The following is a 27,675-nucleotide window of genomic DNA, read 5'->3' as shown; positions in this document are numbered from 1 at the left end:
GCACGCTAATGGGTAGCCTCTCTGATGCTAATGCCAGCCTATCCATGCTAATAGACAGCAGAGGGAGTGTGTGAACCAGTCAATGACCAGCCGAGGGCTGCTAGTCCCTAGTGTATTTAGTAATAACACTGCACCGGTAAAGGTGCTATTCCTCAGTAAGCAGCGCCAGCCTCTCAGTTACCGGCGCCAGCTTATCATTAATCAGACTGGTAGTTTGCTTCAGATTTTTTATAGCCTCCTGCTGCTGGGCAGTAGTCTTAATTTTGGCCCCCATACCGCGCCATACAGATCTGGATGAAGAGAGCCAACCCTCAACCGCCGCAGCAGTCGAGGGTTTTGCCGCTGGAAATGCTAACGCTAACATTAGCTAACCTTGCAACACTATAGATGGTTTTCTGTGTGGCTGTATGCGTTTATGATTTCATGGAAAAGTCAGCGATTGTTCACATGTTTCTGATGTATATTAATGATTGTTTCAGGTGTTGTTGAGGTGTTGTGCGCGCATGTGTATCTGCTAGTGTTGGAGGTGTTTTAGAGAACAATAGGTACGCATGACCACTTCCTTCATAGCACCTGCAGAAAAACGTTTCTGGAGCCGCCACTGTCTGCATCATGGTGTTTTTCTGCTGACTCAACACTTACTCACTTATCAAACTAAACATGACTAAAATATGACTAAAACAAATAAACCTGAACTAAAGTAAAACAACAAGAGGTTAGAGGTTAATCAAGTCCAGGTGGGACCAGTCTACGTCTGTTTAGAGCTGAGAAACGCAGACCAGAAGGTCAAAGCAAAACTGAATCAGAACCTGACCTCAGCATCAGAAAGGTGAGATGGATGTTGTTGTTCTGCTGCAGATGAAGCCAAACCTGTTTTCTCTTTTCAACAGGATCGTTCATTATGAAGACTACTACTGGCAGAACAGCTGTCAGCAGCTGTGTGACCACCAGGACACCAGAGCCTGTAACCAGCAGGCGTGTCCCATAAACTGTCTGCTGTCAGACTTCAGCTCGTGGTCTGACTGCTCACCCTGCGCCAAGAAGCAGGTAAGGAGCACACCTGCACCGGTGCAGACCAACCAAAACCAGCAGTGGTGTCAGAAACCATCCATCCTCCTCCTCTGTGTCTCTCCAGTTTCGGACCCGGTCTGTCGTGATCCCGTCCCAGTTTGGGGGCTCGAGCTGCAGCGGGGAGCTAACAGAGGATCGTCCCTGTTATCCATCTAAACTTTGCCAATTGCCACCAGTCGACTGCAGAGGCGACTTTAAGTGCGACAACGGTGAGTGGAGTCTCGTGACGGCTGCTGCTTTTTGCCCTGGCAGCAGGTGTACAGAACCCGGTCAGCGCCCCTCCTCTTTCCTGCAGCTGCGCCCAATCTTCTGATCACCACCTGACAGCTCAGGAGAGCTACCAGACGCACAGGAGGGCTCAGATCTGTGCTGGCGCCCCCACCACTCTGGTTGTTTTTATTGGCATTTAAAGTAGAAGAGCTTGAGGAAGCCCTGATGCTTTTCAGCCACGTGCTGTTCAGATGTTTAGAGGAGGAACTCAGATCTGAGCTGATGTCCATCTTTCTGTTACAGCTTAATTTGTTGTCAAAGCAGAAAGAGGACTTCCTCCTCCTGACGCAGCACGCGTGTGCGTTACATTCAGGGGAACCCGCTAACGGGGCGCCGTTGAAGTCAGACAGGCATATTTTGGGTTAATTAGCCTATCATAATGGGAGTTCATTTTTCTGAGTCATGTTTTCGCCATGTTATTGATACATTATAAATGTAATAGACTAAACGTTTAGTTAGCAAGCTAAATACTTCATTTTAGAGTGTAAATGTGTGTTTTACTAATTACATCAGGTTAGACCTGAATATTTAGTATGTAAAATTAATGTTTAATCTGGAGATAAATACTTAATTCCATCCATCCATCCGTTTTCATCCACTTATCCGGAGTCGGGTCGCGGGGGCAGTATCCTAAGGCGAGAGTCCCAGACTTCCCTCTCCCCAGCCACTTGGGCCAGCTCCTCCGGGGGAATCCCAAGGCGTTCCCTGGCCAGGTGAGACATAGTCCCTCCACCGTGTCCTGGGTCTACCTTTAGGTCTCCTCCCGGTTGGACGTGCCCGGAAAACCTCACCAGGGAGGCGTACAGGAGACATCCTAACTAGAAGCCCAAGCCACCTCAACTGGCTCCTCTTGATGTGGAGGAGCAGCGGGTCTACTCCGAGTCCCTCCCGGATGACCGAGCTTCTCACCCTATCTCTAAGGGAGAGCCCAGCCACTCTTCTGGAAAAACTCATTTTGGCCGCTTGTATCCGCGATCTCATTCTTTCGGTCACTACCCAAAGCTCATGACCATAGGTGAGGGTAGGAACGTAGATCGACCGGTAAATCGAGAGCTTCGCCTTCTGACTCAGCTCTCTCTTCACCATGACAGACCGGTACAACGCCCGCATCACTGCAGATGCAGCACCAATCCGCCTATCGATCTCACGCTCCAGTTTTCCCTCACTCGTGAACAAGACCCCGAGATACTTAAACTCCTCCACTTGGGGCAGGACCTCATCCCTGACCCGGAGAAGGCATTCTACCCTTTTCCGACTCAAGACCATGGTCTCAGATTTAGAGGAGCCGATTCTCATCCCAGCTGCTTCTCACTCGGCTGCGAACCGCTCCAGCGAAAGCTGAAATAATTAGTTTACAAACAAATTTTTTTGCTTCAAATTAAATATTTATTTTCCAAAATAAACATTTAGATCCCAGCTAAATGTTCATTGTGAGGCTGAACTAAATTTAAAAAATAGCTACATTTTACAAACTAAATGTTTAGCTCCAAGTTTAATATTTAGCTTGATAACTAAATAATTAGTATGAAACTTTAACATCTATAAAGGTATAAAAAACATGAAAATATAACTCATTTTTCCCCTTGTGATAGGCTAAATAACCCAAGTATTGATGCTAAGTTGTGGCTGTTTGGCTTTACAAATGGCGCCCCGTACTCGTTTAGCTAAAGCATCTGCGGAAAGCGAGTGTCCAGGCTGTGTGTGTTGTAGCGTTGAGCTCCGTGTGTGTGGAAAGCAGCTCAGAGCTTCATCCCTTTTAGTTTTCATTTTAGCAACTTAGCGTCATTTCAGTTCAGTTAAATAGTTTTCTCTCTAAAATAATGCTTTGCTTAAAGGGACATTATGGAAGTTTGACAGCCAAAACATGTATAGAAATAATAAATGTCTTCTTCATACGTTCTTCATGCCCTGGTCCTGTAGAATGAGCCCTGGCATTTTTACTGTGATTGCCTGTTTTTCTGTAAAATCACAGAAAAAGAGAGATGCTCGGGTCGAGCAGGCTGCTTCATGCGCGTTCACGCTCAGGCATCGCCCGTAGCATTTGCTATCCGTAGCTTTAGCAGCAGAGAGAGAGGCAGTGCCACTTTGTCGCTGTTCCTAACGCCTAGTGACAAAGCTAGCTACATTTCTGAGGACCCTTAGCTACTTTCTGTAGAACTTTCTTCTAGATATTTCCTGCTAATTAGCAACAAAATAGCCATTTTCACTCCGAACCGTTCTTTGGTTTGACGTTGTTTCAGCTGTCATCAAGGATATAAATGTTACAGATACAAAATACATCACTTGTGCTTTAGCTCACCTAGTAAGACATCGGACTCTCAGGCAGAAGACCCTGGATCGATTCTGGATGTGAACATAGTTTATTTAGAGTTTCTTTTTACATTAATGGTATATTTTTTTACAGTAAGATGCCCAAATGTTTATTTGAGACTCGTCGAACGGCATTGAATTCACAGATAAAAAAGATGTGGGTTCAACTTTCATTTTGGAACAATTTTTCAAGCAAGGGAAGGGAATGATCTGAGCATGCAGGAGGACTGACCCATCATAAACCTTTGTCGGCTGTGCTGAAGAGAAAGCTACAGAACCACATTATTTAATTAATTAGCTGCGCGTTCTCCTGTCCTCTGTCCTCCGGGACACACACACACACACACACACACACACACACACACACACACACACACACACACACACATACACACACACACACACACACACACACACACACACACACACACACACAGACACACGGGACTGTCTCAGCTGTTACTTTTGTTAAGGAGTGTGCACGTACAGCATGCGCGCCTCATGCACGAGCCTACTATTGAAGCTGCCCTTAAGCTTTTTGCCTGAGGGGGGCTTTCGCGAGCATAAAAATTCAAAAGTCCGTAAAGTCCCTTTAACCATCTTGCACATGCCTTTGTTTATGTTAGCTCCTCCTGAGAGGAGGAAATGTTTACACCGGTCATGCAGCAACAAAGATGTCTGACAGCCTTCCTCCTGCTGCAGGACGCTGCATTAACTCCACGCTAACGTGCAACCGACAGAACGACTGTGGAGATAACTCTGATGAGAGGGACTGTGGTAGCTTCTCTATCGTCTGTCCTGCAGACAAACGAGTGGCCCCCGGGGCCGACCTGGTGGGAAACGGGTAAGAAAAGAACCACCTGACAGCAGCTTAGTGACATGTGGCGTGTTTATGGCAGTAGACGTGTGTGCTGACGTGTTTTCCTTCTCTTTTTCATGAGTGGAGAAACACATCAGGGTCCTTGGCTGACTTAAACAGGGGGACATCTAAATGATGGGGTGTTTGAACCCAAACACATTAGATACATGAATGGAGTATGTTTTTACAGGACTGAATATTCATTCAGAATATTTTTCCTATCCTGATTTGATATGAAAGGTCATCAAAGAGCCCTGAAGTTTATCGGGACCATGTGGAAGCATCCATGAGATGTCTCCGTCGACTCTGCAAGTCGTCGCTTAGAATTCTGGTTCAGAAAGATTTTTACAAATCTCCGGATGTTTCTGATTGTGTATTCTTACACTTCGCTAAAGGGGAAACAATATTTTGTCATGATTTGTTGGAAATGGACCCAAAGTGCAGCTAATCACCTGGAAGCAGGCGGGTGGAGGGATGTGAGACCAGGATGACGGCCGCTCCAACGGGAGGATATGACCGCGTGTGACAAAACCGTGGGATGATTAGAAATGGTAAACGGCCTGCGCTTGTATAGCGCCTTCTTAGGGTTCTATAGCCCCCCCCCCCAGGTGCTTCACAACTCAATCATTCACTCATTCACACACTGGTGGTGATGAGCTACGATGTAGCCACAGCTGCCCTGGGGCGCACTGACAGAGGCGAGGCTGCCGAACACTGGCGCCACCGGTCCCTCCGACCACCACCAGCAGGGAAGGTGGGTTAAGTGTCTTGCCCAAGGACACAACAGCAGCATTCTCTGGCAGGAACTGGGTTCAAACCTACAACCTTCTGAGGACAACCTGCTCTACCTTCTGAGCTGCTGCTGCTACGTTTCACTTTGCGTCCGTCAGAGCTCCCAGGCTCACGAACCATCTCAGTCTTCTAAAGCGACTCGTGAACGTCGTCGTCGTCTTCCTCCGCTTATCCGGGTCCGGGTCGCGGGGGCAGCATCCCAACTAGGGAGCTCAGACCGTCCTCTTCCCGGCCACCTCCACCAGCTCCTCCGGCAGGACCCCAAGGCGTTCCCGGACCAAAATGGAGATGTAACCTCTCCAACGTGTCCTGGGTCGACCCGGGGGCCTCCTGCCGGCAGGACATGCCCGAAACACCTCCCCAGGGAGGCGTCCAGGAGGCATCCTGTCCAGATGCCCAAACCACCTCAACTGGCTCCTTTCGATCCGGAGGAGCAGCGACTCATGAACCTGGATCCCAACCCACGGTCAGGGCTGAAGGCCTTTAGACAAGCAGAGTCCAGCCGTTTAGATCAGGGTTGACCTTTAGCTGAAGGATTTTCTCTCTCTTCATTTTAATCCAACGCTAACCACTGATGTTTGCTAGCTCCCGTGGGGGGTTCTGAAGCTTCCTCTCCTCGGATCGGTGTTTGTAGGTTTGACGCTCTGGCAGAAGAGCCGCGGGGGGCCGTGCTGGACAACATGTTCATGGGAGGAAGCTGCATCATCAGGAGACCTGAGAGCACGTTGCTCTACCATCGAGTTCCTCACAACTTCAAGAGCCTGGACATAAAGGTGGGAACAGTGGCGGTCCAGCTGCTGATGATGTCACAATTACTGTTGATGCAGACTGGAGTTTTACTGGTTGTCCAGGTTGGAGTGGTGGAGGACTTCGGCTCTGAACCACAGCCTCTGATCTCAGAGCACATCACCCTGAAGAGGTCCACTTCATCTACTCAAGGCAGCAAACCAGATGGTGGCTTTCTTTTTCTCCTGCTGTTTTTCCACGGGTCTTCCCAGTCCGGAGTCTCCTCCAACTCTGCTGCGTTTGAAGCTTCCAAGAAAAAGGTGGTTATTACAGTATTTTCAGTTGTAACGTGTAAGTTTAGTTTACAAACAGCATCCAGGGAGGATATCTGACATGTCCTGGAACATCACGAGGGTTCTCGGCTTCCTCATGAGACTCCGTGAGTCCCGGTGTGACCGGTTCAGATAGAAAACGTCTCTTAAAAGAGTTGGTTTTCAACAGTTCAGCTGCCTCTGTTTCACCAGCTCTCACAGCCCAGTGGAGTACTGGTTTTTAGCTTGAGATGTTGAGTTTAGCAACCCTCACCTCAACAAACACCTCTTATCCCATCACCTCCCTGTTATCCCGTCACCTCCCTGTTATCCCGTCACCTCCCTGTTATCCCGTCACATCCCTGATATCCCGTCACCTCCCTGTTATCCCATCACCTCCCTGATATCCCGTCACCTCCCTGATATCCAGTCACCTCCCTGTTATCCCATCACCTCCCTGTTATCCCATCCTGTCCCTGATATCCCGTCATCTCCCTGATATCCCGTCATGTCCCTGATATCCCGTCACCTCCCTGATATCCCGTCATCTCCCTGATATCCCGTCACCTCCCTGTTATCCCATCACCTCCCTGTTATCCCGTCATGTCCCTGATATCCCGTCACCTACCTGTTATCCCGTCATGTTCCTGATATCCCGTCACGTCCCTCTTATCCCATCACCTCCCTCTTATCCCGTCACCTCCCTGTTATCCCATCACCTCCCTGTTATCCCGTCACCTACCTGTTATCCCGTCACCTCCCTGTTATCCCGTCACGTTCCTGATATCCCGTCACGTCCCTCTTATCCCATCACCTCCCTCTTATCCCGTCACCTCCCTGTTATCCCATCACCTCCCTGTTATCCCGTCACGTCCCTGATATCCCGTCACCTACCTGTTATCCCGTCACCTCCCTGTTATCCCGTCATGTTCCTGATATCCCGTCACGTCCCTCTTATCGCATCATCTCCCTCTTATCCCGTCACGTTCCTCTTATCCCATCACCTCCCTCATATCCCGTCACCTCCCTGTTATCCCATCACCTCCCTGTTATCCCGTCACCTACCTGTTATCCCGTCACCTCCCTGTTATCCCGTCACGTTCCTGATATCCCGTCACGTCCCTCTTATCCCATCACCTCCCTCTTATCCCTCACCTCCCTGTTATCCCATCACCTCCCTGTTATCCCGTCACGTCCCTGTTATCCCGTCACCTCCCTGTTATCCCGTCACCTACCTGTTATCCCGTCACCTCCCTGTTATCCCATCCCCTCCCTGTTATCCCGTCACGTCCCTCTTATCCCATCACCTCCCTCTTATCCTGTCACGTCCCTGTTATCCCATCACCTCCCCGCATAACGTGATCACATCAGGATAATGGGACGTTCCAGTCTGCTGTTCGAACTTTGTCTCAAATGTCCTCGGATTGAAGGTCTGTAGCAGAGTCCTCAGAATACACACACACACGCACACGCACACACACACACGCACACACACACACGCACACACGCACACGCACGCACACACGCACACACGCACGCACGCACACACGCACACACACACGCACACACACACACACGCACGCACGCACACACACACACACACGCACACACGCACACACACACACACACGCACACACAATTCAATTCAAGTTTATTTGTATGATAAATGATCCGCACTTGTATAGCGCCTCTCAGAGTAAGGACTCCAAAGCACTTTATCATTCATCCATTCACACACACATTCACACACTGATGGGGATGAGCTACGATGTAGCTGCCCTGGGGCGCACTGACAGAGGAGGAGCTGCAATCTCAGGCGCCACCGGTCCCTCCGACCACCACCAGCAGGCAAGGTGGGTGAAGTGTCTTGCCCAAGGACACAACAGCAGAATTCTCTGTCCGGACCCGGGATCGAACCTGCAACCTTCCGATTACTGGCCAACCCACTCAACCTGTTGAGCTACCAGAAGCACCAAATCACGACAAGTGTCGTCTCAAGGACCTTCACACAGTAAACAATACAGGTCAGGTCGTTAAACCAATCAGTAACAAGTTTCCTATATAAGGAACCCAGCAGGTTGCATTGAGTCACTGACTAGTGTCAGAGTCTTTACAGCAATCCTCATACTAAGCAAGCATGCAGCGACAGTGGAGAGGAAAACTCCCTTTTAACAGGAAGAAACCTCCAGAGGATCCTGGCTCAGTATAAGCAGCACACACACACACACACACACACACACACACACACACACACACACACACACACACACACACAGCTCTCCTTTAATTTGCTTTCTTCATTCTGCTTTCAGGACTCGAAGTTTTTCCGAGTGCATCAACTTCTTCCCGTGTCGACTTTCACGGTGAAGGATCCTCAGGATCTCGTCCTCTCGCTGCCTTTCCTCCAGTTCCTCCATGCGCTTCCACTCGATTACAACTACGCCCTCTACAGGGAGATTTTCCAGCGCTTTGGCACACACTATTACAGTTCAGGCCAGCTGGGTGGGAACTATGACCTGCTTTACCAGTACAGCAGGCAGGAGCTCACCACTGCTGGTAAAACAGCGCCCCCTAGTGTCTAAAGCTCAGATGGAGGACATAATACTGGAACAAGCTGTACATTTGTGATGGCTAATGTGTAAAGATGTTAACTCTCTGAAATACAGATTTTAAGTTTCAGCCCTTGAGTGAAATCTGAGACTATTAAATCATCTTGAAGGTTTAGTCGGAACATCTGGACTTGTCTTCTCATCCCTAAAAACACAAGAAAAGTCCGATTGTCCAACTAAAGACCATGATGTCTCAAATCTACACAAACGGGCTTTAAAATCTTCTTCTTCTTCTTAACATTATTAACATTTCTTTTGTTTATGTCTTTCTTTCCTTTAGACTCTTTAGAAATGTTTACCATGACTTCCCACAGACCCTCGAAGCTCACAGACTCGTTAGGTTCTGTTTCGTCTCTGAGACCTGTGGACTTTGTCCTTTTTGCAGGAGAAACGGATGAAAACACTCAAGGTTGCCTGAGCAAAGAGACCTTCTTCACTGTCCTCCTCTACAGCCAATACAGCAGCGCCACCCGCTGCACCAATACCAGAGTCACGGAAAAATATCAAGGTTACACCTGAAGTCCCCTCTGAATGATCCTGCATTAGCTCCCGTCTTTGGTTGTGTCCCGAACGTGTTCCCTCTCTCCTCCAGGCTCGTACATCCAGGCGTCGGAGAAGTCTTTCTCCATGGTGAGAGGAGGTCGAGCCAGAGAGGCGGCAGCTCTGGCCTGGGAGAGAGAAGGCTCTGCTCCGGACAAAACGGCCTTCAAGGACTGGGCCAAGTCTGTGCTGGAGAACCCGGCTGTCGTGGATTACAAGGTGAGCTCCAGAGATCCTTCTTCGTCTGCACGGTGATTGATTAAGCTGGTGAACCTGGTTTTGCTTGGAGGTCTAATGATAATCAGAGTCCGAGTCAACTCACACAGATTCATGGAGAATTAGCTAACGGCTAACCAGAGCTGGGATCGTTCAGCAGAGGGTATAAAAGTGCTCTCAGAGGTGATGCTTCTCAGATCGGATCATCCTTCCAACAGAAAACTGGGAAACCCAACAGGCCGCGACCTCCAGATGAACATCAGCAGTCGCAAATTTTCATGGAAAATTCTAGAGTTGAACAAAAACAGCCACTTATCGTGCTGATTACATTCCTTCTGTTGCCGTCTAAAACAAACGCGCCGCGGTTTGAAAACACTTTTGTTTGTTTTCGATCACGTTTCCTCATTCTGTCGGCTTCTTTTGTTGTTTTCAACGAGGAGAACAACTTTCAGGAGCCGATCCGCACACGTTCCAGGTAAACGGCCGCCCGTGCGGAAGCTGCATCCGTTGTTCCACACTCGGTGTAACGCCTGATTCATGCTTCTCCGTCTGCGTCAGCGCGGAGACACGCAACGTCCTTGCGGGCTTGCCGGAGAGCTCCGCAAGGACGTACAGAGTGGAGCTCTCTTTTCTAAACATCCGTCAGGCGAGACGGACTACGCAAGCTTGTGATTGGTCAAGACGCCGCTGTGGTTTACAGCGCCGCCATTGCAAAAACATAAAGAGAGCCGAGGATAACTAGTGGCAGACACGGAGAAGCTTGAAGAATACCTCGCGAAAAACTCTAAAATATGAACGTTTCATTCCCCCGTGACTGGAGACGTGAAAAGATGCACAGCAAGCATTTTATTTGTGGGCGGAAATGACAGGAAACGTGGGTTTAGAGGTGGTGAGCGCTTGAAGAGGTGGAGGAGGATGAGAGACAAATTTGCCCGTGTTAAAAAGTCTCTTATATACAAAAAACACAATATAAACACACCATCTTGGACCGATACATGACAGGATACCACAGAACAGCGCTACGCCCTCTGGTGTCCTGGAGGGGAATTGCTTTGCAACACTCTCCAGGAGACGGAGAAGTATGAGAGCAAAACGCTTCCGTCAATCCGTGCGTGTCTGTCCCTTGCGGAGCTGAAGGAGAAGCATAAACCAGGCTTAAAGGATAAAATCGCTCCGAACTTTTTCTGCTGCAGGCGACAAAAACATCCCACAGGAGTTTGGAGTGAACGCATCACCTCATCACATCTCTTTAATTATGTTTAATGGTGGTTCTACCGTTTGAATAATATTGCTGAATTACATTTTTCTTTGTTGCGTGTGCATCTGTCCAGCTGCTTCCCATCACGGATTTAGTCCGGGGGATTCCCTGCGCCGTGACGAAGAGGAGACACCTGCGGAAGGCCCTGCTGCAGTACCTGGAGGAGTTTGATACCTGCAAGTGTGCTCCGTGTCCAAACAACGCCAGGCCCGTTCTGTCTGGCACCGAGTGCAAGTGCGTTTGTCAGACCGGCACCTTTGGTACCAACTGTGAGAACCGGGCCCCGGACTTCACATCAGGTGTTTTGTTTCTGTTCTTCCTCTGAAGCAATCAGAAATCCTCTCATCGCCCCCGTAATCTGATCTCTGATCTAAAAGGAAAACCTAACTGGAAACACGATTGAATCCCCACAGAGGAAGTGGATGGTTACTGGAGCTGCTGGGGGCCATGGAGTCGCTGTGGGGGCTCCATGAGGAGACATCGAACCAGACGATGTGACAATCCGCCCCCCCTCAAAGGAGGCCGGGCTTGTGACGGCCCAGACAGGCTGGAGGAATCGTGTCACGTCTCCCTGTTTGAAAAGTCAGTTTTTACTCAAACAGACGTAAACCTTAAAGGCTGCAGCAGGTCTTCCTGCTGGATTTGATTCTCTGGGTCTCGTTTCTGATGCAGACAGGACTCCTGCGACAACGACGATGATTTTACGATCGGCTGGAGAGACGAGCTTCCACCTGGAGTTCAGGGCTGTCTGAGGCCTCAGAGGCTGGCCAACAGCTTCCTCAGGGTGAAAACAAACACACTCGTGTTCCTCTGCTGAAAGATCTCAAACGGCTTCCTCAAAGGCCGGGTCAGCGCCGTGTTTTAGTCAAGTCAACTTTATTTATAAAGCACTTTACAACTTTATAAAAGCAGACCAAAGTGCTTAACAAGCCAAAAAGAAAAGAAGTTCCCTAAAGATTCTAAAAACGAGACAAAAAGTTCATCACAAAGTAAAAGCATGATAAAAACAAACATTTCAAACTGACATAAAAGCTACTAAAAACAGATGCATCCTCAAACTGAATTAAAAGCAACTGTTACGTCCCCGACAGGAGATGTTGGAATGTGAAGGAGGGGGTAACATCAGAAATGTGACAGTGGATTTAAAAATGGTTTTATTTGTAATAAAAGGTTCTAAAAATGAGCAAACAGATGGCGAGCATTAAAAAGATAATGCAAAATGAACAAAACCCTCAAAAAAAAAAGGTTAACATTACAAGACGAATTATCAACTATTAAAACACCTGGTTAAAACTTATTGTAAACGTTTTACCGTAAGGAAGGCGTTTAAAAACCGGAGTCAATAAAATTGCAACAAAGTTGACCTTTAACACAAACATCACAAGATCCCACTGGATCATCCAGAAGCTCATCACTAACCCCTCCTTTCCACCGGAGCCGTCAGCAGCACGTTACTGCAGCAGCACGTCTTGCTCGCGTAAGCTGCTGCTTGGCCCTTCCCACGAGACGCGAAGCAGCAGGGGAGCAGCTGTCACCGACCCATGGACGTAATTTTCACTTTAGAAGTGGGGGGGACACAGGGGTGGGGGGTATCTTTACAGTATTCTCTAATGGGAAACAGGCTTCAACACCAACGGTTGTTTTCTGCTTGGTCCTAGAGCTCAACCAGTGTCAATTTAATATAAATAATATTGTTTTTGGATAACAAAAAGTGCAGGGGTCATAACTTGACTTTGGAAAAAGTGGGGGGGACATGTCCCCCCTGTCCCCCCCCAAAATTACGTCCATGCACCGACCGATCACGAAGTCCCACGAGTGACTTTGTCAGTAAACACAACAACAAGCAGGAGAAAACTACAACATGGTTTGTGTTTTATGTTCTGTCCGTTTTATAATCGCCAATACGGACCTGAAAAACAAAGGAGACCGCTAGCTAGGTGATAACTTCTCACGGGGCCGCACAGTTAGTAACCTTTTTTTTAAATTAGAGCAACCGGAAGGCAGTACGTTCTTTATTCTGAAAATCTCAGGAGCTTTCCACGTTTCCACGTCCGATTTCCTGTCTTTCCTTCCCCAAAAATGTCAAACTTGACCCGTTTCAGAGGCGTCGCGCGTAGAAAATAGAGCCGGCGCGTAAAGGCCGCGACATGCTGCTCCTGAGACACGGCCGACTCGCGCTGCTGACCGCTCCGGTGGAAAAGGTTCTGTTGACCACAGCGGTTCCTATCAGCAGCTATGATGTGCTGCTGATGGCTCCGTGGGAAAGAAGGGGTTACCCCGGCTTTCCACAGGAGCCGTCAGCAGCGCGAGTCAGCCGCGTCTCAGGAGCAGCATGTCGCGGCCTTTACGCGCCGGTTCTATTTTCTACGGGGTTGCAATCGTCAAGGCGTGATGTAATAAACGCGTGAATCACCGTCTCAAAGTCATGACTTGAGAGCAGACGCTTAACCTCGGCGAGCCTCCTTAACTGATAAAAACTGGCTTTGGTGACGGCGCTGATTTGCTTTTCCAGAAGCAGATCACTGTCAAGCCGGACTCCCAGACTGGTCGCTGCAGGTTTCAAAAATAGGGCCAGTGGACCAAGGTCAGCAGAACACGGCCCACTGGACACACCAGGACTAAAAAGCATGACCTGAATGTAAAACATTTGCAGACATCCAGACACCAGGGTTTTAGATGACGTCACCGTAAACATCTTAGAGCTCACAGTGTCGAGAGGATGACTCAGATTTACAAATGAAAACAAACTAATCAGTCAGGCGTAGGTGGCAGTGAGGCAGCACGATGAATCAGAGGGGAGTGGGCGAGGAGTGGACAGTAGAGGGGGGGTCAGTGTCTCTCTACCTGCTGGGCGTCTCCAGTGGGAAGAACAAAGTGTTAAAAACTGCTTAGTGTTGCTTTAACGGGGTCAGAAAGCTGCTCGCAGGTAAAGGAAACGTGGGTTTGGTTGGTGACTTTTTGTTGTAAAAATAAAATTACGTAATTTATCTGAAGCCTGGTTAGTTTTCAGGTCTCAGGACAGCACCTTCAGATGCCTGACGTCAAACCAGACAGGAAACGCATCAGGATTCCTTCCAAAACGCATCAGACGTCTGACTGAAACGGTCTCAGATGTCAGAGAGAAGCAGCCTGCAGGGGGCGCTGTGGTGGAGTCACAGCCCAGCTGATGTCCAAATATGGCATCAGTGCGTGCCAGAGGCACAACTAAGTTTAACTAGCTCCCCTGTTCTCTGTGCTTTTGCTACAGGTCAGGGTCGGGGTCGGGGGTCAGGGTTGGGGCTGGTCGTTGTTGAAGTATTTGGACGACAACTTGGCGCGTTTCTCTTCGTGGTTGTGCGATTCTTTCCCACAGACATTTGTGACAAATGCAGCGATTTAAATAAATAATAAAAGAAACCTGCCAACAGCGCCACCTGCAGGAAGTTTCTCTCAGCGCCGTGGTTGTGCCGGCCGTGTTTCTGGATGAGACCTGCTGCGTTCTCCTCTCTGGTCTGACATGCTGACGCTGCTAGCGGAGGATAATTCTACAGTTATTTAAATCTGTAGTTTTTAAACTAGGATGACGGCACGTCTAGTATGTTCTAGCTCTAAGTCAGCCAAACTGAGGTACACAGTTTTTGTAGTCGTTCTCTTGAGGTCAGTCAGCTGTGGCGGCCATCTTTAATCAGGTAGACTCCTGAAGTAAATGAGTTTTATCCAGTTCATCCAGCACTTCCTGTCTGAGAGCCTCGAGGTTCACGAAGAAGTGACAAACACATTTGAATGCTTGGACCTCTGGTTCTTGTATGGTTGATAACTAACTCCGCCTCCAACAGAAAGCCAAACCGTACTATAACTTTGGTGAGGATGAGGAGTTCCAGTGCTTCACCGGATTTGAACTGGAAGGCTTTCAGTTCATCAGCTGTCGTCCTGACGGAACGTGGACTCAGCCCAGAGGACGGTGCCACCGTGAGTCTGTCATCACATAAACACAGAACAAGTCCAGTTAGAGCTAGCAGATGTCCCGACAATAACCCTGCAGAGGTGGAAAGAGTACTAAAATGTTGTACTTAAGTACAAGTATAATTACTTTCATGAAACTTTACTCAATTACAAGTAAAATTACCTGCCTCAAAATGTACTCAAGTAAAAGTAAAAAGTAGCTTATTTCAAATGTAGTCAGAGTAAAAGTTACTTAGTTACTTTTTTGACTGTGCAAGGACGGGCTCTTCTGAATAGTTAAAAAAGGACAATTTTTGTATTATTAAATGAACAAATATGCACATTAAAGTACAAAGGCAGTTACACTGCAAACTAGTAACATAAATTAGGTTATAGTCACAAGCCCATGACTTTTCCCTGAATGACACCGTCCTGAATGGCTCTGAAGAGTGGCAGACACATCTTGGAGACAGTCTCCAGTCGGCTGAGTTTTTCTTTTAGCTGGAAGATCACTTGAGGGGCGGGACTAGGAAGCTCAAAAATGACCAATCAGAGAAAAGAAGGAAATCCCGACTGTACCACACGACGTGGTAGATTTCTAGTTGTAGTAAAAATTAAAGCTGCAAGCAGCGTCGTTCGGCCCTCGCAGCGAAGCTGCTCGCCCTCCTTCCGCAACCCCTCCGCTCCATCCGCGACGCTCTCCAAACCCAGCTCCGCGCTTCTCCATCCTGGCCGGCAGCCGGGGGCACCAGGGCACGTCTGGCAGAACAGAAAGTCAACCACCCCGACACCAGAAACCGTGAACGGCCTCCGCGTCCACACCTCACCCTGACTCAGCATCCCCTCTGAGCCCACCATTACACGTCTCACCACTAGGAGATTCTCTATCTTTACCACACTGGTGATGTGATGTTCAGTCTCGAGCATATCGAAGGCTGTTTGTGGAAGTTACAGTCAAACGTAAGGTCACAGCGTCACGCCAGAAATCGCCATGGCATAAAAGCCCCCCCTTTCTGAAAAGGTATCAGATCTGAATGGTCATTACAACATCATGAAGACAGTGCATGACCTTAGTGTCATCTTGACTAAATTAGAGGGGACAAATATGGACATTTCACCATAAAACAGTAGACTTCCTGTAGTCATGGGGCGGGCTTAGGTGATGTCAGCTGTCCACATTGTCACTGTCTTCAGATGGGGTCAGTGATCACACAGACAAAATTTGAAATTGATCTGATCATGCACATGGGAGTTATTAAGTCAAGTAACATAATGGCGACTGGTCAAAGTTTGAGGCTTAGCCACGCTCACACCTTTATACTTACTTAAAATCCAACGGTTGAATTTTTTGCTCTATGTCTTAAGAGTATATAGCAGGAGTTTGAAGGTGATCGGTGGAAAGGACGACGAGACATCATTCTCCTAATAACGTGTGCGAAAACCACTAAATCGAGTACTTGGACAAAAATGGCCGACCTCCTGTGCGACATTGTACTTGGCTCCAAGAGACTTTTTTGTAGGTCCTGAGACACTACATTAGTGTGCCAAATTTCGTGATCCTCAGTCAAAGCATGGCTTGGGGCTGATAGTTTTAATGGTCCTAGGGGGGCGCTATTTCAGAAAAAAGGCCACGCCCACAAACTTCAGCTGTCCAATTCTATTAGGGGTCAGAGTAAGAAATCGCCATGGCATCAAAGCCCCTCCCTTTCTGAAAAGCTAGCAGATCTGAATGGTCATTACAACATCATGAAGACAGTGCATGACCTTAGTGTCATGTTGACTAAATTAGAGGGGACAAATATGGGCATTTCACCATAAAAAATAGACTTCCTGTAGTCAGGGGGCGGGGCTTAGGTGATGTCAGCTGTCCACTTTGTCATTGTCTTGAGATGTGGTCAATGATCACACAGACACAGTTTGATATAGATCTGATCATGCAGATGGGAGTTAAGTCAAGTAATGTAATGGCGAAAGGTCAAAGTTTGAGGCTTAGCCACGCCCACACTTTTATACTTATATAAAATCCGATGGTTGAATTTTTCTCCCTTTGTCTTAAGAGTATATAGCAGAAGTTTGAAGGCGATTGGTGAAAAGGGCGATGGTGCAACACTCTCCAAACAACGTGTGCGAAAACCACTAAATCGAGTACTTGGACCAAAATGGCTGACTTCCTGTGCGACTTTGCACATGGCTCCAAGAGACTTTTTTGTAGGTCCTGAGACCCCACATTAGTGTTTCAAATTTCGTAATCCTCAGTCAAAGCATGGCTTGGGGCTGACAGTTTTAATGGTCCTAGGGGGCGCTATTTAAGAAAATAGGCCACGCCCACAAACTTCAGCTGTCCATTTCTATTGGGGGTCAGACTAGGATCACTCATCAGACATTTTGTTGTGATGTCACAATGATTGAAGAAATGAGAGACAAACGTATTTTCATGGCGTGATGGCGAATTTCGCCATGCTCCCAAAGCCCCGCCTTTATTCGAAACCTGCCAGTACTATAGATCAAGTGACCTCAACTTGTCTGCTGCCATTTGCCAGTGATTGCTGGTGATTGGTTAAAAGGAGTCCAATAGGGAGCTGTGAAAAAAAGAGTGGCGTGGCGACAGGTCAAAGTTTGAGGCTTAGCCACGCCCACACCTTTATACTTATATAAAATCCGACGGTTGAATTTTTTCATCTATGTCTTAAGAGTATATAGCAGATGTTTGAAGGCGATTGGTGAAAAGGGCAATGGTGCAACACTCTCCAAACAACGTGTGCGAATACCACTAAATCGAGTACTTGGACCAAAATGGCCGACTTCCTGCGCGACTTTGCACTTGGCTCCAAGAGACTTTTTTGTAGGTCCTGAGACCCCACATTAGTGTATCAAATTTCGTAATCCTCAGTCAAAGCATGGCTTGGGGCTGACAGTTTTAATGGTCCTAGGGGGCGCTATTTCATTAAATAGGCCACGCCCACAAACTTCAGCTGTGCAGTTCTATTAGGGGTCAGAGTAGGATCAATCATCAGAAATTGTGTGGCGATGTCACAATGATTGAAGAAATGAGAGACAAACGTATTTCCATTGCGTGATGGCGAATTTCGCCATGCTCCCAAAGCCCCGCCTTTATTCGAAACCTGCCAGTACTATAGATCAAGTGACCTCAACTTGTCTGCTGCCATTTGCCAGTGATTGCTGGTGATTGGTTAAAAGGAGTCCAATAGGGAGCTGTGAAAAAAAGAGTGGCGTGGCGACAGGTCAAAGTTTGAGGCTTAGCCACGCCCACACCTTTATACTTATATAAAATCCGACGGTTCAATTTTTTCATCTATGTCTTAAGAGTATATAGCAGATGGTTGAAGGCGATAAATGAAAAGGGCAATGGTGCAACACTCTCCAAACAACGTGTGCGAATACCACTAAATCGAGTCCTTGGACCAAAATGGCCGACTTCCTGCGCGACTTTGCACTTGGCTCCAAGAGACTTTTTTCTAGGTCCTGAGACACCACATTAGTGTACCAAATTTTGTACTCCTCAGTCAAAGCATGGCTTGGGGCTGACAGTTTTAATGGTCCTAGGGGGCGCTATTTCAGAAAATCGGCCACGCCCACCGGATGTTCACATCACATTTTGTGGGGGGCCGAACTAGGATCACTCCCAAGAGGTTTTGTGGCGATATCTCTAGAAATGGCGAAATGGGAGGCAAACGTAAGGCCACATCGGTACGCCTGACTTCGCCGCGCCGTCACAGCCCCGCCTTCTGCAGAAAACTCCCATAAAGTGACGCCAAGCAACCCCAACTTGTCTTCAGTTACCTGCTACAAATTTGGGATGATTATTTGAAAGGGCGAATTTTTGAAAATTTCCCAGTAAAACTTGACCTTTTAAGTCCTGAGGGGGCGGGGCTTATGTGACATCATCAATCGACCATTCATTTGTCTTCGTGGGGCGATGCCGATTGTCCATAGAAAGTTACTTTAACTGTAATTCTTTCATTTATGAAATTATAGCAATTTGAATTTTTTTGGCGAGTGCTCAAACTTTGAGGCCTGGTCCCGCCCCTTCAGTATTTACGAAAAGTCAATTTTATTGTCTCATTTTAATCATCCATCGCTTCTGTTCGATCGCACACTATTTTTGAGACGATCGTGCGAAAAATGACCAAACTGTTCAACCAAATATAGACCCTAGAAATGGCCAAAACGGGTTCAAAATGGCCACTTTAGTCCAAAATGGCCGACTTCCTGTTTGATATTGACCATGGGTGCAAGAGGCTTTTCTGTGCGTATTGTTGAGTTCTACAAGTGTACCAAATTTCATCACTCTACTATGAAAAAAGGTCAAAGCGGAGGGGTATTTTTAATTTTCCAGGGGGCGCTGTTGAAACATTTTTTTTACCAACTTTCACGTTGCCAGTGAAATACGTAAATTTCACGCACTTTCTATATTGGGCCAGAATTTGGTGAGTTTTTGGATATGCTAAGACCCCCTAAAGGCCGTCCAAAGACGCGGAAGAAAAAGAAAGAAAAAAAATTAAAGCTGCAAGCAGCGTCGTTCGGCCCTCGCAGCGAAGCTGCTCGCCCTCCTTCAGCACCCCCTCCGCTCCATCCCCGACGCTCTCCAAACCCGGCTCCGCGCTTCTCCATCCTGGCCGGCAGCCGAGGGCATCAGGGCATGCCTGTCGGAACAGAAAGTCAGCCACCCCAACACCGGAAACCGTGAAAGGCCTCCTCGTCCACACCTCACCCTGACTCAGCATCCCTTCTGAGCCCACCATTACATGTCTCACCCCTAGGAGATACTCTATCTTTACCACACTGGTGATGTGATGTTCAGTCTCGGGCAAATCGGAGGCTGTTTGTGGAAGTTACAGTCAAACGTAAGGTCACAGCGTCACGCCAGAAATCGCCATGGCATCAAAGCCCCTCACTTTCTGAAAAGCTATCAGATCTGAATGGTCATTACAACATCATGAAGACAGTGCATGACCTTAGTGTCATCTTGACTAAATTAGAGGGGACAAATATGGGCAGTTCACCATAAAACAATAGACTTCCTTTAGTCAGGGGGCGGGGCTTAGGTGATGTCAGCTGTCCACATTGTCACTGTCTTCAGATGTGGTCAGTGATCACACAGACAAAGTATGAAATTGATCTGATCATGCACATGGGAGTTATTAAGTCAAATAAAGTAATGGCGACTGGTCAAAGTTTGAGGCTTAGCCACGCCCATACCTTTATACTTATTTAAAATCCGACGGTTGAATTTTTTCCTCTATGTCTTAAGAGTATATAGCAGGAGTTTGAAGGTGATCGGTGGAAAGGGCGAGGAGATATCATTCTCCTTATAACGTGTGCGAAAACCACTTAATTGAGTAATTGCACCAAAATGGCCGACCTCCTGTGCGACATTGCGCTTGGCTCCAAGAGACTTTTTTGTAGGTCCTGAGACACTACATTAGTGTGCCAAATTTTGTGATCCTCAGTCAAAGCATGGCTTGGGGCTGACTGTTTTAATGGTCCTAGGGGGCACTGTTTTGGAAAATAGGCCACGCCCACAAACTTCAGCTGTCCAATTATATTAGGGGTCAGAGTAGGATCACTCATCAGAAATTGTGTGGCAATGTCACAATGATTGAAGAAATGAGAGACAAACGTATTTCCATGGCGTGATGGCGAATTTCGCCATGCTCCCAAAGCCCCGCCTTTATTCGAAACCTGCCAGTACTATAGACCTAGTGACCTCAACTTGTCTGCTGCTATTTGCCACTGTTTGGTGGTGATTGGATAAAAGGAGTCCAATAGGGAACTGTGAAAAAAAGAGTGGCGTGGCGACAAGTCAGAGTTTGAGGCTTAGCCACGCCCACACCTTTATACTTATTTAAAATCCGACGGTTGAATTTTTTCATCTATGTCTTAAGAGTATATAGCAGAAGTGTGAAGGCGATTGGTGAAAAGGGCGACGGAGCATCACTCTCCAAACAACGTGTGCGAAAACCACTAAATCACGCACTTGGACCAAAATGGCCGACTTCCTGTGCGACTTTGCACTTGGCTCCAAGAGACTTTTTTGTAGGTCCTGAGACACCACATTAGTGTACCACATTTCGTAATCCTCAGTCAAAGCATGGCTTGGGGCTGTCAGTTTTAATGGTCCTAGGGGGCGCTATTTCAACAAATAGACCACGCCCACCGGAATGTCACATCAGATTTTTTGGGGGGCCGGACTAGCATCACTCACAAGAAGTTTCGTGGCGATATCTCTAGAAATGACGAAATGGGAGGCAAACGTAAGGCCTAAGTGGTACGCCTGAGTTCGCCGCGCCGCCACAGCCCCGCCTTCTGCAGAAAACTCCCATAAAGTGACGCCAAGCAACCCCAACTTGTCTTCAGTTACCTGATACAAATTTGGGATGATTATTTGAAAGGGCAAATTTTGGAAAATTTCCCAGTAAAACTTGACCTTTTAAGTCCTGAAGGGGCGGGGCTTATGTGACATCATCAATTGACCATTCATTTGTCTTCGGGGGGCGATGATGATTGTCCATAGAAAGTTACTTTAACTGTAATTCTTTCATTTATGAAATTATAGCAATTTGAATTTTTTTGGCGAGTGCTCGAACTTTGAGGCCTGGTCCCGCCCCTTCAGTATTTACGAAAAGTCAATTTTATTGTCTCATTTTAATCGTCCGTCGCTTCTGTTCGATCGCACACTATTTTTGAGACGATCGTGCGAAAAATGACCAAACTGTTCAACCAAATATAGACCCAAGAAATGGCCGAAACAGGGTCAAAATGGCCACTTTAGTCCAAAATGGCCGACTTCCTGTTTGATATTGACCATGGATGCAAGAGGCTTTTCTGTGCGTATTGTTGAGTTCTACAAGTGTACCAAATTTCATAACTGTACGATAAACTAAGCTTTATGGAGAGGGGTATTTTTCACTTTCTAGGGGGCGCTGTTCAGCCATTCTTTTATGAACTTTCACATTGCCAGTGAAATACGTAAATTTCACGCACTTTCTATATTGGGCCAGAATTTGGTGACTTTTTGGATATGCTAAGACCCCCTAAAGGCCAGTCAAAGACGCGGAAGAAAAAAGAATAATAATTAAAGCTGCAAGCAGCGTCGTTCGGCCCTCGCAGCTCCGCGCCGCTCCGGCCTGGCCGGCAGCCCGGGGCACCAGGGCATGTCTGGCAGAACAGAAACGTCAATCATCCCGTCACCGGAAACAGCAAATGGCCTCCTAGTCCGCACCTCACCCTGACTAAGCATCCCCTCTGAGCTCACCATTAAATTGAATTGTAAGGTTACGGCGTTACGCCAGAATTCGCCATGGCATTAAAGCCCCTCCCTTTCTGGAAAGCTATCAGATTTGAATGGCCATTACAGCATCATGAAGACAGTGCATGGTGTCATGTTGACTAAATTAGAGGGGACAAATATGGGCATTTCAGCATAAAATAATAACTTCCTTTAGTCAGGGGGCGGGGCTTAGATGATGTCAGCTGTCCACATTGTCATTGTTTACAGATATGGTCAATGATCACACAGACAAAGTTCGAAAAAGATCTGATCATGCACATGGGAGTTATTAAGTCAAGTAATGGCGAAAGGTCAAAGTTTGAGGCTTAGCCACGCCTACACCTTTCAACTTTTGAAAAATCCGACGGTTGACTTTTTTCCCCTATGCCTTAAGAGTATATAGCAGAAGTTTGAAGGCGATTGGTAAAAAGGGCGAAGGAGCATCACTCTCCAAACAACGTGTGCGAAAACCACTAAATCGCGTACTTGGACCAAAATGGCCGACTTCCTGTGCAATTTTGTGCTTGGCTCCAAGAGACTTTTTTGTAGGTCCTGGGACACCACATTAGTGTACCAAATTTCGTAATCCTCAGTGAAAGCATGGCTTGGGGCTAATAAATTAAATGGTCCTAGGGGGCGCTATTTCAGAAATTAGGCCACGCCCACATATTTCAGGTGTCTATGTCTCTTTGGGGTCAGACTAGGATCACTCACCAGAAGTTTCGTAACAATATCACGATAAATGAAGAAATGAGAGGCAAACGTATTTCCATGGCGTGATGGCGATTTTCGACATGCTCCCAAAGCCCCGCCTTTTTTTGAAACCTTCCAGTACTGGATACCAAGTGACCTCAAGTTGTCTACTGCTATTTGCCAGAGACTCCTGCCGATTGGGTAAAAGGAGTCCAGTAGGGAGCTGTGAAAAAAAGAGTGGCGCGGCGACAGGTCAAAGTTTGAGGCTTAGCCACGCCCACACCTTTCAACTTTTGAAAAATCCGACGGTTGAATTTTTTCCCCTATGCCTTAAGAGTATACAGCAGAAGTTTGAAGGCGATTGGTGAAAAGGGCGACGGAGCATCACTCTCCAAACAACGTGTGCGAAAACCACTAAATCGCGTACTTGGACCAAAATGGCCGACTTCCTGTGCAATTTTGTGATTGGCTCCAAGAGACTTTTTTGTAGGTCCTGGGACACCACATTAGTGTACCAAATTTCGTAATCCTCAGTCAAAGCATGGCTTGGGGCTATTAGTTTAAATGGTCCTAGGGGGTGCTATTTCAGAAATTAGGCCACGCCCACATATTTCAGCTGTCTATGTCTCTTTGTGGTCAGACTAGGATCACTCACCAGAAGTTTCGTAACGATATCACGATAAATGAAGAAATGAGAGGCAAACGTATTTCCATGGCGTGATGGCGATTTTCGCCATGCTCCCAAAGCCCTGCCTTTTTTTGAAACCTTCCAGTACTGGATACCAAGTGACCTCAAGTTGTCTACTGCTATTTGCCAGAGACTCCTGCTGATTGGGTAAAAGGAGTCCAGTAGGGAGCTGTGAAAAAAAGAGTGGTGCGGCGACAGGTCAAAGTTTGAGGCTTAGCCACGCCCACACCTTTCAACTTTTGAAAAATCCGACGGTTGAATTTTTTCCTCTATGTCTTAAGAGCAGATGGCAGAAGTTTGAAGCAGATTGGTGAAAATGGCGACGGAGCATCACTCTCCAAACAACGTGTGCGAAAACCACTAAATTGCGTACTTGGACCAAAATGGCCGACTTCCTGTGCAACTTTGCACTTGGCTCCAAGAGACTTTTTTGTAGGTCCTGAGACACCACATTAGTGTACCAAATTTCGTACTCCTCAGTCAAAGCATGGCTTGGGGCTGACAGTTTTAATGGTCCTAGGGGGCCCTATTTCAGAAAATAGGCCACGCCCACCGGATGTTCACATCAGATCTTTTGAGGGGCCGGACTAGGATCACTCACAACAAGTTTCGTGACGATATCTTTAGAAATGACGAAATGGAAGGCAAACGTAAGGCCATGGCGGTACGCCTGACTTCGCCGCGCCGCCACAGCCCCGCCTTCTGCCGAAAACTCCCATAAAGTGACGCCAAGCAACCTCCACTTGTCTTGAGTTATCAGCTACAAGTTTGTGGTGATTAAGTGAAATGGGGCAATTTGGGACCTTTCACAGTAAAACTTGACCTTTTTGGTCCTGAGGGGGCGGGGCTTGTGTGATGTCATCATCCGACCATTCAATTTACTTTGTGGCTGGATGACGAATGACCACAGAAAGTTTGGTAATTCTATTCCTTTCAGTTATTAAGTTATAGCAATTTTAAATTTTTTGGCGAGTAGTCAAACTTCGAGGCCTGGCCCCGCCCCTTCAACATATACGAAAACTCAGAATCCTTGTCTCATTTTGTTCGCCCATTCCTTCTGAGCAATTTTACACAAGTTTTGAGACGATCGTGCGAAAAATGATCGAGCAATCCAATCAGAAACGGACCCTAAAAACGGCAAAAACGGCTAAAAATCGCCATTTCAACCCAAAATGGCCGACTTCCTGTTTGATATTGACCATGCTTGCAAGAGACTTTTCTGTGCGGACTGTTGAGTTCTACAAGTGTACCAAATTTCATAACTGTACGATAAACTAAGCTTTATGGAGAGGGTTTTTTTTCACTTTGTAGGGGGCGCTGTTCAGCCATTTTCTTTGCGATTTTTTTGGGACCTTTAAAATATCAAATTTTTCACCAGGCCTGAGAAGTTTGCAAAATATTGTGAGTTTTGGGGTATGTTAAGGTCCCCAAAAAGCCGTTCAAAGGGGGCACGGAATAACAAAAAATAATAATAATCAGAGCAAAAACAAGAGGCCTTCGCAGCGCTTTCGCTGCTCGGGCCTAATTAAAGCTGCAAGCAGCGTCGTTCGGCCCTCGCAGCTCCGCGCCGCTCCGGTCTGCCGTCGCACCAGTGCACGTCTGACAGAACAGAAACGTCAACCACCCCGACACCAGAAACCGCGAATGGCCTCCTAGTCTGCACCTCACCCTGACTCAGCATCCCCTCTGAGCTCACCATTAAATTGAATATTAAGATTACGGCGTTACGCCAGAATTCGCCATGGCATCAAAGCCCCTCCCTTTCTGGAAAGCTATCAGATCTGAATGGTCATTACAGCATCATGAAGACAGTGCATGACCTTAGGGTCATGTTGACTAAATTAGAGGGGACAAATATGGGCATTTCAGCATAAAAAATAAATTCCTGTAGTCAGGGGGCGGGGCTTAGGTGATGTCAGCTGTCCACATTGTCATTGTTTACAGATATGGTCAATGATCACACAGACAAAGTTCGAAAAAGATCTGATCATGCACATGGGAGTTATTAAGTCAAGTAAAGTAATGGCGAAAGGTCAACGTTTGAGGCTTAGCCACGCCCACACCTTTCAACTTTTGAAAAATCCGACGGTTGAATTTTTTCCCCTATGTCTTAAGAGTGTATTGCAGAAGTTTGAAGGTGATTGGTGAAAAGGGCGACGGAGCATCACTCTCCAAACAATGTGTGCGAAAACCACTAAATCACGTACTTGCACCAAAATGGCCGACTTCCTGTGCGACTTTACGCTTGGCTCCAAGAGACTTTTTTGTAGGTCCTGAGACCCCACATTAGTGTACCAAATTTCGTAATCCTCAGTCAAAGCATGGCTTGGGGCTGAAAGTTTTAATGGCTCTAGGGGGCGCTATTTAAGAATATAGGCCACGCCCACAAACTTCAGCTGTCTATTTCTCTTGGAGCTCAGACTAGGATCACTCACCAGAAGTTTCGTAGCAATATCACGATAACTGAAGAAATGAGACAAACGTATTTCCATGGCGTGATGGCGATTTTCGCCATGGTCCCAAAGCCCCGCCTTTTTTCAAAACCTGCCAGTACTGGAGACCAAGTAACCTCAACTTGTCTACTGCTGTTTGCCACAGAATCCTGGTGATTGGGTAAAAGGAGTCCAGTAGGGAGCTGTGAAAAAAAGAGTAGCGTGGCGACAGGTCAAAGTTTGAGGCTTAGCCACGCCCACACCTTTCAACTTTTGAAAAATCCGACGGTTAAATTTTTTCCCCTATGTCTTAAGGGTATATAGCAGAAGTTTGAAGGAGATTGGTGAAAAGGGCGACGGAGCATCACTCTCCAAACAACGTGTGCGAAAACCACTAAATCGCGTACTTGATCCAAAATGGCCGACTTCCTGTGCGACTTTGAACTTGACTCCAAGAGACTTTTTTGTAGGTCCTGAGACACCACATTAGTGTACCAAATTTCGTAATCCTCAGTCAAAGCATGGCTTGGGGCTAATAGTTTAAATGGTCCTAGGGGGCGCTATTTCAAAACATAGGCCACGCCCACAAAATTCAGCTGTCTATTTCTCTTGGAGCTCAGACTAGGATCACTCACCAGAAGTTTCGTAGCAATATCACGATAACTGAAGAAATGAGAGACAAACGTATTTCCATGGCGTGATGGCGATTTTCGCCATGGTCCCAAAGCCCCGCCTTTTTTCAAAACCTGCCAGTACTGGAGACCAAGTAACCTCAACTTGTCTACTGCTGTTTGCCACAGAATCCTGGTGATTGGGTAAAAGGAGTCCAGTAGGGAGCTGTGAAAAAAAGAGTAGCGTGGCGACAGGTCAAAGTTTGAGGCTTAGCCACGCCCACACCTTTCAACTTTTGAAAAATCCGACGGTTGAATTTTTTCCCCTATGTCTTAAGGGTATATAGCAGAAGTTTGAAGGAGATTGGTGAAAAGGGCGACGGAGCATCACTCTCCAAACAACGTGTGCGAAAACCACTAAATCGCGTACTTGATCCAAAATGGCCGACTTCCTGTGCGACTTTGAACTTGACTCCAAGAGACTTTTTTGTAGGTCCTGAGACACCACATTAGTGTACCAAATTTCGTAATCCTCAGTCAAAGCATGGCTTGGGGCTAATAGTTTTAATGGTCCTAGGGGGCGCTATTTCAGAAAATAGGCCACGCCCACCAGATGTTCACATCAGATCTTTTGGGGGGCCGGACTAGGATCACTCACAAGAAGTTTCGTGACGATATCTTTGGAAATGACGAAATGGGAGGCAAACGTAAGGCCAAGGCGGTACGCCTGAATTCGCCGCGCCACCACAGCCCCGCCCTCTGCCGAAAACTCCCATAAAGTGACGCCAAGCAACCCCCACTTGTCTTGAGTTACCAGCTACAAATTTGTGGTGATTAAGTGAAATGGGGCAATTTGGGACCTTTCACAGTAAAACTTGATCTTTTTGGTCCTGAGGGGGCGGGGCTTGTGTGATGTCATCATCCGACCTTTCAATTTACTTTGTGGGTGGATGACGAATGACCACAGAAAGTTTGGTAACTCTATTCCATTCAGTTATGAAGTTATAGCAATTTAAATATTTTTGGCGAGTAGTCAAACTTCGAGGCCTGGCTCCGCCCCTTCAACATATACGAAAA

General features: G+C 47.2%; 1 protein-coding gene across 1 annotated transcript in view; it reads left to right on the top strand.

Moving 5' to 3' along the window:
- The window catches only part of c6.2 (complement component 6, duplicate 2), a 43,716-nt gene that overhangs the window by 1,559 nt on the left and 14,482 nt on the right, over positions 1-27,675 (top strand). Inside the window, exons 3-14 of the mRNA XM_070552539.1 lie at positions 891-1,047; positions 1,136-1,280; positions 4,354-4,495; positions 5,937-6,075; positions 6,154-6,348; positions 8,652-8,895; positions 9,334-9,456; positions 9,541-9,707; positions 11,036-11,261; positions 11,376-11,544; positions 11,635-11,746; positions 14,778-14,910. Of these exons, the coding sequence (XP_070408640.1) occupies positions 891-1,047; positions 1,136-1,280; positions 4,354-4,495; positions 5,937-6,075; positions 6,154-6,348; positions 8,652-8,895; positions 9,334-9,456; positions 9,541-9,707; positions 11,036-11,261; positions 11,376-11,544; positions 11,635-11,746; positions 14,778-14,910 (1,952 nt within the window). The remainder of the gene's footprint in view (positions 1-890; positions 1,048-1,135; positions 1,281-4,353; positions 4,496-5,936; positions 6,076-6,153; positions 6,349-8,651; positions 8,896-9,333; positions 9,457-9,540; positions 9,708-11,035; positions 11,262-11,375; positions 11,545-11,634; positions 11,747-14,777; positions 14,911-27,675) is intronic.

This window comes from Nothobranchius furzeri, chromosome 6 (genome assembly GCF_043380555.1).
Source record: "Nothobranchius furzeri strain GRZ-AD chromosome 6, NfurGRZ-RIMD1, whole genome shotgun sequence".
NCBI lineage: Eukaryota > Metazoa > Chordata > Actinopteri > Cyprinodontiformes > Nothobranchiidae > Nothobranchius > Nothobranchius furzeri.
This window is presented reverse-complemented; position numbering and strand designations above follow the sequence as displayed.